This window comes from Ornithodoros turicata, unplaced genomic scaffold (genome assembly GCF_037126465.1).
Source record: "Ornithodoros turicata isolate Travis unplaced genomic scaffold, ASM3712646v1 Chromosome33, whole genome shotgun sequence".
NCBI lineage: Eukaryota > Metazoa > Arthropoda > Arachnida > Ixodida > Argasidae > Ornithodoros > Ornithodoros turicata.
Window position 1 is genome coordinate 117,359 of NW_026999359.1, and position 13,913 is coordinate 131,271.

General features: G+C 48.0%; 3 protein-coding genes across 4 annotated transcripts in view; 2 read left to right on the forward strand and 1 right to left on the reverse strand.

Moving 5' to 3' along the window:
• Positions 1 to 1,421: 1,421 nt before the first annotated feature.
• The window catches only part of LOC135373835 (uncharacterized), a 68,702-nt gene continuing 56,210 nt past the window's right edge, over positions 1,422 to 13,913 (forward strand). Inside the window, exon 1 of one of the 2 annotated variants that reach the window (XM_064606893.1) lies at positions 1,422 to 1,566. In XM_064606893.1, coding sequence (XP_064462963.1) covers positions 1,518 to 1,566 — 49 coding nt within the window. In that variant the 5' untranslated portion in view covers positions 1,422 to 1,517. The remainder of the gene's footprint in view (positions 1,567 to 13,913) is intronic. The other variant, XM_064606894.1, reaches the window with a different exon arrangement.
• LOC135373872 (uncharacterized) lies at positions 3,889 to 5,340 on the reverse strand. Its single transcript, XM_064606919.1, has 6 exons — positions 5,256 to 5,340; positions 5,128 to 5,178; positions 4,996 to 5,058; positions 4,708 to 4,931; positions 4,469 to 4,628; positions 3,889 to 4,025 (listed from the first exon to the last, which is right to left on the reverse strand). Exons 1-6 carry the CDS (start codon positions 5,338 to 5,340, stop codon positions 3,889 to 3,891), a joined length of 720 nt encoding a protein of 239 aa, XP_064462989.1.
• Positions 8,630 to 9,238, forward strand: LOC135373839 (uncharacterized). Its single transcript, XM_064606895.1, has one exon. The coding sequence runs from the start codon at positions 8,630 to 8,632 to the stop codon at positions 9,236 to 9,238; it is 609 nt and encodes a 202-aa protein (XP_064462965.1).

Sequence of the window (13,913 nt, forward strand, 5' to 3'; positions counted from 1 at the left end):
TTCAGCGTCATTTCTCAATACATTCGGGAGGAAGAAGATAGCAATAACAATAGAAACTTCCGTTTCAACACGTTCAAGCTGTAAACACGTTGTTGAACAACATTCAGCTGCGACATATCAGTTGCACAGGGAGAAGCAGCAAGCAACCTCTCAGAAACAAAAGATAAAACTCTACAAGGTGAATACTAATAGTGCCATTTGATAAGAGCGTTCTACGGGTGCCATTCATAACGTAGTCAATGCTGCATCCAAAAACTGTAATTGTACGCCACAAAGTACAACTTTTGCACGTATTTTGAAGCATGCTGCTGACAGACTAGAACTGTTCCTGACGAAATATTAAAAGCTAAGAAAGTAGGAAGTCACTGAAAAGGTTAGGCAGCTGCAGGACTCGAACCCACATCTTCTGGATTGCCGGTCCATTCATTGATCCACTTGAGGCTTTGTGTCTTCGGTGTTCCAGCCTCAGAACACCAATTTCCGTCGTGGTATTAAAAGCTACACGAGTCCGAACAAGAAGAAAGGCTGTTCAACGCACCTTTATCCGTGCTTTCGTGCACTCATAACAGAAGACGCTGTAAGTTGCCCCGGCTTGCCGCCGTGTACGCAGTTATTTCGTAAGTTATGGGCACAGACACTGCAGTAGGATCCTATTCTTCGGAAGTACACGCTCGTTCGCTGTTTCACATCGAGAAATTGGTGAATTCGTCTTCGAAATAACATCTCTGCCGAACACAACCAAAGCAAGCGGACGTCATGTTTGGCTTCCCGACGGACGGCATAGGGTGACCTCACGGAGCTGTGGCAGGGGCCTTGTCTACCTATATAGGTGGTGTTGTTTCAAGCATGTATACGCGGCGTTCCTACGTCACGCCGGGCTCGTCTCTTTCGTCCGCGACTGCTTTTTCCAACTGCGTTTCTGTACATTTTCTTACGCAGTGAGAATACGCCGCAGATCGAAAATATTTTGCATCGTGACTCCTTGTGGACAGTTTCACGGATGAAGCGGGGTTTCGAGTGATGTTAAATGTCACTTTCATGCTCCTTTAATGTGGGCGGCGAAAGAAGTGAGTGTGTGCGCATATCGGAAGCATGTGGTGTGGTGTCCTTTCTCGAATAATACTGCCCAGAAAATCCGTTCATCGAGGCTTAGTTGCACCGGGAAAGCGTTGCACACCCCACCCTTGCCATTTCATGAAAGGTCGGTCCATAGCCCGCGTACTTTCTGAACACAATCCGTCATTTGTAATTAAATCGTCGGCTGACAGCAGCTCTCCTCGTCATCTGCTAGCGGGCCTCACCCAAGACGTTCCTGACCTCTCGGACCTTCTCAATTTATCATGTGGGATCACTAATGAGTTATTTCGCCAGTGCAGCTGTTAGAAAGAAGGTATCTTGTTTCGTAACAATCGCTCGTTAATTTGCGTGCGGGACGTGTTTTGGAAGTACTCTTGCGCATATACTCTGCCTGGTTAACGCACACTGCACTTTCCTTTTGGAGTCGCGGGTACAAGAGCATGATTGCGCTCACGATCATCGTCGTCATTCTCACGTATTCGCAGCTATGTGAGTAAAAGCCTCCATTACCGTAGGTTGCTCCTGCTTAACCTCGCGCCTATATCTCTGCATCTCTATAATACAGTGCGTGACGTCTCGGAGCCGTTGAGAGGACTGTCGCATTAGTTCCCGTCGACTTCGGCAAGTATATAGTGACATTTCGTGCCTCGTGGGCAAATGGCCACGCTATTGGAAGTCGCACGCGAAATCGTGGCATCGGTTGGCTGTTTTCTTTTTCTTTTTTGTTGCTGGAGGAGATGGGAAGAGCAGACGCTGGATGTGAAGAGTACGCCGGAAATCTCTTTCTAAAAAAAAAGAAAAAAGAAGAAAACATTAGACAATGGAAACCTAGCAGTGCGCGACATCCAGAATAGGAATGTCGCGATGGTGTGAGCGTCTCACATACTAGAGTTACGTGGTGTGCCGAGAGCGCCTCCCCTCCTCTAATGGTAAAATAATGGTAGTACTGTCGTGTTACCCTTAAGGTTTGTCTGCGCAAAGGGGCGACATGATGCACGTGCCGCAGGGTAGGACCGGCGGATAATTTGGACCACCTGGGGTTCTTTTGACGTGCGCCGGAAATCTTCGACACACCGTGCTGGAAGCAATGTTCACCTCCCCCACCTTGCAACCGCCCTCGGCCGGGTTCAAACCCGCGATCTTGAGCACAGCAAGCCAGCACGTTACCGACAGGGCTACCGAGGACGGTCTCCACTCCTCTGAACGCCGCGGGTTCACTCTTCCGATTAGAGAGTGGGGTGATACCGCCGGAGCTCATGCGGCCGCAGCAGCAGCGCTCATGCTTAAAATTAGTTTAGTGTAGTATTCTCATGCTTTATCCGCACTTTTCTGACGATAAAGTTAGCCAGGTAGATCGTTGGCCGAGCACACTGGTATCGATTTGAAAGATGTGCTTTCAGATATGACAGTCCCCGTAAATCATTACCCGTTTCTTCCTCAGTAGGGGTCACATGGGCCATGTAAAGAATAAAATTGACCTGATCGAGGCAAACACGAAAGCCGGTCACTGAGGAAATGTGCAGTCTCAAATGTGCAGATATATGAGGTAAAGGGAAGCAGCGCTGGTACGGACGCATGGGAATCGTCACTGACGATATTAGTACAATGTCTTAAAAACAGTGCAGCCCCAGATTACCTGAATGGTTGACGCAGCGATCTATCTATGTTCGTGTGCGAGCTCAGTTACCTACATTGCTGACCTTACGCGAAATTCAGTGCCCCCAAACTGATTTCGAGTTTGGCACCAAACGACGGATGTGGGATAGCTCGCTAGCAGGTCATATGCAGAGCGTTTTGTTTTTGTTCGTTACGGATCTTTTATGGAAAAAACGAGAAGAGCAAAATAGATATTCCTTTCTAACAGGTGGGTTATACGGTCAACGAACGTCCTGTAAGACATATCATATGCAACTACTGGACAACTAATTAGCTAAAATTTATTAATGAACTTGTTAACTTGATGCTTTCTGGGAAATGTTTCTGTGAAGTAGCAGTTATGGAGCAAGTCTTTATTCAGTTCCAAATTCAATTGTCCAGAAAAAAAACGACGATAAAACCTGAGACACGGAACAGAAAAAAGACAACACGACACGTTCTCAGACACAGCAACCCATTTAATGACAGCCTACACTCCCAATAACCTCCTGATGGGTGGAAAGGGGGAAACAGAGGGAACACTAATTGCCTCGTCACTTAATCTCTTTGTACTCAGCTAAGAGTCGCCCAAACGGGTCAGATTTTTACAATGTACCAGCTCGCCTGCACCCTTCCACTTCTACCAAGAAAAAAGAAAACTTGTCGCTCAACTTATTTCCCTGTTCCAATGGGCCGAAACGAGAACTCCGCGCTTTTCGACCGCAGTGTTGTGACTGACACGGCAAACTGGTTTGTAGAAGAAATTACCTTTAACATGACCGAATGGTAATGTTAAAGCCGATGTGTGTGCCGATGTGTTAAAGCCGATGTGATGAAAGTGACGGCGCCCAGGCAGCACACCAACATTGGACCATTAACGGTCCGACATTGGTATGCCAATGTGGCTATATCGGACCTATATTGGCTGTGCAACGCGGTCCGATATTGAGCCAATGAAACTGCCAATGACGGTCCTGCATTGGCCACCAATGAAGTGCCAATAAAAAGTGCATTTTATATTTCGTGCATATTACTGTCAATTCAGTGGCTTATGCATGCAGAATAAGCTCAATAACTTAGAAGGATGTCATCATCTCTGTGGATGTCTGCCATTGCGTGAGATATCCGTCCATGCACAGAAATTCTGAGTCAGTTTGTGAAGGAGTGTGAAAAAATTTATTCAGTATCCTTCATGCGCCTCTTACGCCCGCCCTCTCGATCGCATGACCCCGCCAGGTATTTGCCAACACGAGCCTGGATCTCTGCGTCGGTGACATCCTGTTTTAGCCCAGACAAGCGTTGTTGGACATCACCTGGAAAATACATTAATAATGAAAACAAGTCTTCAAGCAACGGCACCAGTTTTCTCACTAGGGATTGTTTAATGAGGAACCTTAGCGTGGACACTATACAGGGTGTTCAAAATTAAGCTTTCACGAGCGCTACGCAAACACAGCGATGACAGGAAACCGGATGATAACTTTACGCTGCTTGAGTAAGAAACAGGTGCTGCTAATTATGTAGCACCTGTTTCTTACTCAAGGAACAGAAAAATAGCACCAGTTTTCTTTTGTTCGCCTATTTATAAAGTGCTAGTGAAAGCTTAATTTTGAACACCCTGTATATCTGAACAAACACTATTAGGCATCTGCATGGTTATGGTATGTCTAACTGCTTCTAACGCAGAAATTACAAGCAGCAAAGAGTCCTCTAATGCTAACCAAACTTGGGATCAACCTGGATGAACAATACTTACTGATAATAACACTGAACAGAGGAGAGGTCTTGAGTGCGCTTTTCCCTCTCCGTCCTTCAATGCTGAACAGGGCCTGTACCTCGTTCTTCATGGTGCGGTCCAGCACAATTTTCACGACCTCTTTGAGGTCGCCTCCTCCCAGACGTGCCAACCGGTTGGTCTGTGTACATGAAATCAAAATAATAAGAGTAAAACATGCGAGAACAAGTGTAAAGAATGAAAGGTTTCTGCAAGTTTACCAAGGCAATTTTTGCTGATGCTTCGCTCAGAACATCCTCAACGTGTGAGAGCTCTTCGCGTGTCGAAATTGGCTGTTCAAGAAGAACTTCCAGCTCCGGCACCACAGGAGTCTGCAGGGGTTCCCCACACCTTGATGTGGTTTCAAGGGCAGCAATTCTCTGGTTGAGCTCTCTCAAGAGCATCCTATTCTCAAGCACCACTTTCAGGCATTTTGTTTCGAAACCTGCGTGAGAACCTGTTCAAGCTGCATGCAATGTCAAACGCTTTATAGACAGAAAATAACATACTTGTCATGCCCCTCTCTGTGTCTTGTACGATACTGGCTGCTCTGCCTTTGTTTGCAGCACCTGCTAAAGTGAGGCAAGAAAAGTAGTTTGAACAAAAATTCAATTTCATTGGAGGCATGGCAAACAACTCACATAGCATACTTGGGCTGCCTGCTTGATGTAGGTAGGAGTTCATTGAAGTCACTGCAAGAGTTTACGGCATATTTCAGCCTGAGAAGATGCCAAGTGGCTATGGTCAAGTTGCTAGAAAAACTACTTACCGTTCTGTGTATCAGGGTAAAAGTTACTTGCTGTCCATACAAAAGAATATGTTAGTAAAGCATAAACAAAGATGACGATGAGCATAGTAAGTAAAACAAGTGGTGCAAGGAGCAACTGGTACATATCAGTACAGCACCCAGTCAAGCAGACAAGGCAGCTACAGATGCTCTGGAAGCTGCAACATGTGAGGGATGCAGTCCATGTGAGCTGTGTGTATATTATGAACAAAGAAGACACAGGATGAGAACAGACATACAGAATACAAAGTTGGGCGCATATGGTCAGATATACTCGACACTATTTGAAAAGGCATGGTACTTAACGAACAAGGCGATAAGGTTTACTCACGAGGAGGAGGCTCACGTCGTCTCTTTGGGGTTGGAAGGTGAATATTTTCCGTGTCCTCTTCACCTGAAACAAGTAAGCATAATGTGATTATATAGTCACATGGAATATACCACAGTTGTCTCATGACATAAAGCCACAAATTATTCTTATGAAATATACCAGGCAAGCACAACAGCGAAAATGGCCATGGGCCATCATGAGAGTACGTGGTGACGCGACTGAATACTCCAAGGGAACATGCAAGCAGCACGACAGAAAGGGCCATCATCATAGTACGTGGTGACGCGACTGAATATTCCAAGGGAACATGCAAGCAGCGCGACAGAAAGGGCCATCATCAGAGTACGTGGTGACGCGACTGAATATTCCAAGGGAACATGCAAGCAGCACGACAGAAAGGGCCATCATCAGAGTACGTGGTGACGCGACTGAATATTCCAAGGGAACATGCAAGCAGCACGACAGAAAGGGCCATCATCAGAGTACGTGGTGACGCGACTGAATATTCCAAGGGAACATGCAAGCAGCACGACAGAAAGGGCCATCATCAGAGTACGTGGTGACGCGACTGAATATTCCAAGGGAACATGCAAGCAGCACGACAGAAAGGGCCATCATCAGAGTACGTGGTGACGCGACTGAATATTCCAAGGGAACATGCAAGCAGCACGACAGAAAGGGCCATCATCAGAGTACGTGGTGACGCGACTGAATATTCCAAGGGAACATGCAAGCAGCACGACAGAAAGGACCATCATCAGAGTACGTGGTGACGCGACTGAATATTCCAAGGGAACATGCAAGGAGCACAATGGAATTTGCAATGATTGCAACAAAAAGGGCATGTTAAGAGTACGCAATCACCACACCAAGCGTTTCAGTAGCATAAAGGCAAAACAAACTTACGTGGGTCAGGCAAGGTATAATCCTGTGAAGCAGTGTAGCGTTCTGTACCGACATCCTGATCTGCAAAAAAAAAAAAAAGTTAAGGTTGCCACCTGCTGACTTGTTGATGACAAGAAATGCGACACACGGAAACATTGCCGCAGCTTACCAGAAGCCTCTGACTGTGTGGGGCCGTGCGTTTCCAAATCTGATGTCTCCATGGCCATTTTCAGTTTCCTGAGTCCTCGGCGGTATCCGTCTGTAAGGCGAAATGTTTCCAATACACGTACGGGTGCTGTTAAACTCGCTACAGTGACAAAAATGGACAGCAAATTGACACAACTTACGGCATTCCGCCATTTTCACTATTGGGCAGAGTGTCCAGCCGGTCCCAGGTTCTTTGCATGCTTTGATGCAGTCTTGGATGCCCACGAAATTTTCCGACGGCCAAAGACAAAATTTGTCACCAGCTAAAACCCAAGTCGCTGGTACAAGTTCGACTTTGTCATCTTCTGCTGGAAATTTCACAACGATGTACTTGTTTCGCATGATTCTGGAAAGAAACGAGGCGGATACGTTTAGCAAGCAGTTGAGTATAGGTGACAGACAGCTCTGGTTGTGCAACTGACACTGCAAGTTCACGGAGCTTACCTTGCGGATACTGGAGGACACGTGAGGCAGTCTAAACGTTACCACAGGTGAAAATGGCACACAACACGAGAGGCGTGCTTTTCAAAATGGTGCAGTTGGCTGGACTAGACTCGGCTCGTTCGGTGGTCCGGATTGGATTCGGTTGGATTAGGTACCGCGCTGACACGTTGACTTTTCACTCGCTAACACAAAATATAACGAAGAGACACAAAACAGCTATTCTGTGTACAGATGATATCACGTATAGTACGTAATTTCTTTTAATAACATGAATGATGGTAACAATGCATGAAGCCACATGAATGTCGACTATCCAAGCCGTAGCCGACAAGCCTGCCATTGCTGTTTTGATCGGTTCCTAATGATTTGCCACCGTTTTGAATCCAACTAAATCTGTGAGAATATTCATGTGATTTTGTTAGCGCACGGTATGATATCGAAGTGGAAGCGGTGCCGGACACTGCGGAATGAATACCGGGAAGCTCTGCACGAGATTGCTTCGACATCAGCAGCGAGAACTCAACATGGCCTTTCCCAGTCACAGATGCCCGACCCAGTCGCAGCTACTCCTACTACAAGTTCTTCATCCGAATCCGACTTCGAGGGGCTGTCCTCGGACGAGGAATCAGAAGCCTGCAGCTCCGATGGACGATTTGTTGATGAAATAAATGTCCAAGATGACCTCCTTCAAGCTGAATATCCAGTCTCCCAATGCGATTCTAGTGAAGTGAACCAGACTCATGAACGACAACAGTTGAATCGTCCACTATTAGTTGCCGAGCTGGCAAGATTAGCTGTGAATCATAACCTGACACATGCTTGCTTAAACGATATTTCATCTCTTCTGCGTAAGTGGGACTTTGACTTACCAAATGATGCCAGATCAATACTTGGTACACAACGGAAAGCACCTCTGCAGCAGGATGGTACATTTGTGCATTTTGGGTTGAAGAGTGGGATACGACAAGCTCTGGGTTGTGGTCGCGTGCCTTCAAGGCTTGAGTTACATGCAAGCATTGACGGCCTACCACTCTACAAAAGTTCAGGAGCAAACTTCTGGCCCATATCGTGTCGGATAATTAACGTTGAGAGGAGTGAACCATTCCTTGTAAGTGTTTACTGCGGAAAAGGAAAACCTCCGTGCTTGGACAACTACCTCAAGGCATTCATTGAGGAAGTAAAGGACCTGACATCAAATGGATTGCAACACAAAGGGCAAAATGTGGCTGTCACACTGAAGGCTGTCATTTGTGACGCACCAGCACGAAGCTTTGTGAAGGTCACAAAGGGTCACAACGCTCACTATGGATGTGAAAGGTGCACGCAGCGTGGGGTGTACATTGATCATAGGATGACTTTCCCTGACATTGACCATTCAAGAAGGACGGACTTCTCATTTCGTGCTCAAGAAAATTCAGAATATCACAAAGGAGTGTCGCCGTTCCTGGAACTTCAACTTGACATCGTGTTTGGTTTCCCCATCGAGTACATGCATTTGTTATGCCTCGGTGTAATGCGTCGATTCCTTCACGCGTGGGTTAATGGTCCACGACCTTATTGTGTGACACAATCACAGAAGACTGAGCTCAGCTTTAGGCTCATATCTAGTGCCAAATATTTTCCAAAAGCGTTCCAACGAAAGCCTCGTGGTGTTGAAGAACTAGAAAGGTGGAAAGCCACAGAATACAGAAATTTTTTGATGTACGTTGGACCTGTTGTCCTCAAGGGTATCTTGAAGGATGAGCTGTACGCTCACTTCCTGTATCTCTTCGTGGCTGCAAGAATCCTTGCTTCACCTGGAATGTGTCGTACTCAGCACGATTATGCCAGACAACTGCTTGAGTACTTCTCGCAAGAGTGTGTACATCTATACGGTGCACAAAGTGTGGTGTACAATGTCCACTCCATCATTCATCTTGCAGACGAGTGCAAAGTGCATGGACATCTCGATAGCTTCAGTGCTTTTCCATTTGAGTCCTACTTGGGCAAGATTAAAAAACTTCTGCGAAGCACAAATAACCCATTGTCCCAACTTAGCCGCCGTGTTTCGGAGTGCAGCCAGGTTGATCTGTTGAAGACGCCAAGAGCAGAATGTTGAGGTGAATTCTACGTACATTCTTAGTGGAGGAGCACTGGTGTATGTAGAAGCGGTAAATGGAAATGAGGTGTGTTGTGCCTCCCTGCCTCAGAAGCGTGCCTTTTTTACCAAGCCCCTGCAATCTACGACTTTGAATGTGTTTCGAACCGACAAGGCTTGTACTCGGAACAGATGGTGTCATGTGACTATTTTCAATAATGCAAAACAATGCCTTAAACTGGACTACAAGTCAGGCCACGTGATAATGCCACTTATGCATTTGTAGTGACAAGTGCATGTCAATTGTCTTTGTTGCCTATTTACTGTGGAACACTTCAAGTACTCATACCTTGTACTCTTTTTAATATTTTCGACTCCGCTGTATAGATATCGTGTTGCACTTCTCATGCTTGCTTTCGCAGTTGTAATGTTTCCAGCAATGCTACTTATTTTTGTCAATCTTTATGCATGCACATTGTGGTGACAGTGAGTCTCTACTAAACGGCTTTGTTATGACATTGCATACGTGGCATCATCTTGTATTGTGGCCTGACATAACATTGTACGTCGCACAAAACTAACCAGGGTGCTTCACAAACAGCGATAAATGGAAACCGGAGCACATCTTTGTGCTACTTGCATTACAGCAAGTGGTAGAGGAAAACCAGCACCTCTTTATAACACAAGTACCACATAGATAGCCTCCAGTTTTCATTTATCACTCTCTTTGTCAAGCGCACGGGTCAGCTTTTTGCGACCCATCCCATGTAGTGCTGTGAATGAATAAAGATACATGTTTAATTGTGGGCTGCACCCAATTTCGCTGTCCCCATGGCCTATTTTTTTCTTGTTATAATTGAATTCATTATAGCTGCAGTATTATTAGTAGTACACATGCTTAAAAACATTTTTTTGCCTCAATGAGTTAACAACACTTTCCCAGACGTAGTCCTCTCACGTTAGACTTTAGCCGAGCTCACCGGTGAAGAACCAATGAAAAATACATTGGCTGTTCACCGGATGCATTGGCATGCCTCTATGACGGCTGGCCATTGTAGTGCCGGTGTACCACCAATCATAAATAAACATGACAAAAGCATTAAAATTTGCCTTGTACACATATTTTAGCACTTCTACACTCATTTAAAGACAGCTAAATGGCAAGTATATATATATATTTGATTTCAGTAGTGCCAAGCAGGTGCCAATAATGCCGTTGAAAGGCCAGTAATTGGCTCGTGAATGGTTTCCTTGGGCCTTCATTGGCCCGGTGAAACCGCTCTGAGGCCAACATTGGACCGATATTGCGTGCTGCCTGGGCGGGTTGTGGCCACAGCTGCCGTAAGCGTAGCTGTAGGGACGAGAAAAGGGTAATGGCAGCGTATGATTAAAGGCCAAGGGCTTCCCCTCGTAGCTAACAACCGGGTAACGGCAGGGCAGCGGTTCTTCGCACAGTTGCGGCGTTTTCGTTCACCGCCGACGCTACCCGTCGATTACAATTCCGTCATTCGGTAGTATTTTGACGAGGGTCATGCCGAACCGGTTACAGATGCATCGACCCCAAACCCAGAACGTCTACTATATGCCCCAACATGACGTCATCCGGAAAGACACACTGACTTCGAAGCTCAGCGTGTCTTAGGTGTCCCATCTCATGGGCCAACCCTCTGTGAACAGTCTGCTCATGAAAGGACCCATGCTGAATGCCGACCTCGTACATCTACTGCTAGTGTTTCGCTGCAGCACCGTCGTCTTCACCGCGGATATACGGAAGGCGTATCTAGAAATCAGTATTCGATCGGATGATAGAAATCTCCTCCGCTTACTATGTGTGCAGGACGTTGCCGCCCGTGAGAGCCCGCAGGTTGAGGAGCGGCGCATGACAACGCTACAACATCAGTTCGTTTTCGTGGCCTCGCGATACCCGACGAATGTGGGGTGCGCGTCAGAACCCGACGCCCTTCAAGTGCATGGTGACACTATTGACATACTTAACGAAGCCGACATGGACATACGGAAGCGGATCTGATATTCGTCCGCACTTCGTGAACGGTTTCTGTCGGACGATGTTTCCTACGCTTCCGACTACTACGCAACGATCAAGGTGCTGGGCTTGTTGTGGGACCGGGACACAGATCGTCTCACTTTTTCGGTTAAACGAACACTCCCGTTGCCTGCAATCCATCCTCCTGGGAAACGCACGGTGCTCAAAACATTCTCTCTCATCTATGACCAGCTTGACCACCTCTCACCCTTCATCATAACCGCTAAAGTCATCTTCCAAAATTTATGGCGCGAGTCCTTGCCCTAGGACTCCGCGTTCGCCACGGAAGATCACGTTGTCCGAGAGACGCGGAAGATTGAACTGTCACACAGAGATGCATTGCGCCTGCCTCGTTGCGTCTTTCAGGAATGCAACTCCCTCCTTGATGTGCATTGTTTCGCCGACGCACGTCTTAAGTGAGACAGCACAACAGTCTACGTTCCCAGTTGCTCCCCTAAGGGAACCACTTCTATGCAGTTGCTTTTAGTGAGAGCCCGTCCAGCTCCATTGAAAGAAGTCTTGTTGCGGCGTCTCGAGCTCCTCGCATGCCAGCTGACCACGCGTGTCTCCCCCACGTCTCGGCAGTAGAAGGCACGAAAGTTGCTCCTCTCACTTCTGGACGGACGCGAACGTCGCGCTACGATGGATTCAGTGTCTCGCGACCACTAGCCCCTCCTATGTTAAGCCGATGGTGGCGAAAATCTTACCATTTTCCCGACCTGAACAATGGCGGCACTGCAAAGGCAGAGACTTGTGACCTAGTGACCTCGCAGACCTAGTGACCGCATGTCCACTAGATGCCCGCAGAACAGCCACTTATGGTGGAGTAGTTCTCCCTCGTTGTCCGCAGGTGATTTCAGTCCACCTACTTACTCACACCGACATGTCAACGACACCTGTATGGTGGTGACGGCTGCACCAGAAGCCCCGGATACCGAAGTGGTCGTTCACCTAGAGTCGGCCCTGCAGAAGTGGACTGACTTCTTAGAGCACTGAACCCTCTCCTGAATTCTACGCATTGTGGCTAAGTGCGCCAGGTTGGTCAACAGCAGCAGTCCCCGCTAACTGTTTCTACCGGGTCCACTTACGTCCGAAGAGCATCGGAACGCCGAAGGCATATGTTCTCCCTTGTTCGAAATGAAGCCTTTCGGCACGACTTCTTAGCCCTCAGGCACGGCAGCGTTCCTGCGGCATCTTCGCCGAGTTTTCGAGCAATTTCTCGAAGCCTCTTGCACACTACGCGTCGGCGGTCGTCTTCACCAGCTTCAGGATTCGTAGTAGCTCAAACACCACACCCTCCACTCCGCGAAGTATCGATTCACGGAGCTCGTCATACTGGATGCACAACAACGATTGCTACAAGCCGACGTCCAAGAACACCATCGCCAAATTTGGGTTATCTGCGGACGGCTAACCACAAGACGTGTCCACGCTCATGCTTGACCTGTTGAAGACAAAAGGCACGCCTTGAAACAGCCCCAGTGTTGCCCCTTCCTCGGGAGCGTATAACGCCAGCAAATCATTTCACAGTTGTCGGCTTAGACTTTCCGATTTGCTTTCTTGCCTTGCCACGTTTAATCTCTGGGCGTGGGGACCATCCCTCACCTTTTCCGACAACACTCGCACATTTCGGAAGTGCTCGTCGCTCCTTTCCCTGGTTGGCGCAAGATACGGCCTGGACTTTGGCGCACAGCTTCGTATCGCCTCGCGATTCATTGCCGAGCAAGGTCCTTGGTGGGGAGCCTGGTGGGAACGGCTCATCCGAACTGTGAAGAAAGTCCAAAGACGCTCATTGGAAGAAAGCGCCTCACTTTGAAAAGTTGGCACTCTCTGAAGTAGAAGCAATAGTCAATTCCCGTCAGCTCACGCGCATTGCGGCTGATCCCGGGGAGCTTGAGCGACTTACTCCGTGGCAGGTTCAGCTACGAGCAGTGGCTTTGCCAGATCAATTCGCTTCCGACCAATGATGCTATAACAATGTACGACCCAATTTCTTAGTTTTTGAGCTATTCAACAGGCGTTCTTCGGCTGTTCTGGAAGCGCTGGACATGCAAATACCTGCTTCGGTGCGGTCAGAGCGCGCAACCACCTCACCCGCAGCATCCGAGACATAACTAAAGGAAGGCGACATCGTTCAAATCCAAGAAGACAACGTCTATCCTACTGTCTGGAAGCTGGCTCGCGTGTCCATCGTCTACACTAGTCCTGATAGAATGTCCCAGCGGGCAGTTGTGCGTGACCTCACGCTAGGCCGGTGCTGGTCGAACTGACGTGCCAGCGCAGTAGCGCATGACAACAACGGCACGTCGTCGTCATCATCGGTGGCCACCACAGTACTCCCCCCACAGACGCGGAGCGGGTGGACAGACCCGGCGATAAGAGGCATGACGCAGAAATGAGCGGTCACTTGGAGTCGCTGGTGGGCCACGAGTACAGGACCATCGAGGAGGGCGGCGAAGCGAGGCAAGGCGCATGCGGTTGGGGCGACGTGAGACCGAGTGACCAGCGGCTTGGCGATGCGCTAATGAGCGCATTGCTCGACCAGGTGGCGCTAGTAGATTCGGGGAGTACCATCACGATTTACGTTGAGGCCTGGCGAAGCGTGAGGAACCACGGCGTACTGTGACCGATACGGAGCATCGAAGCCGAAGG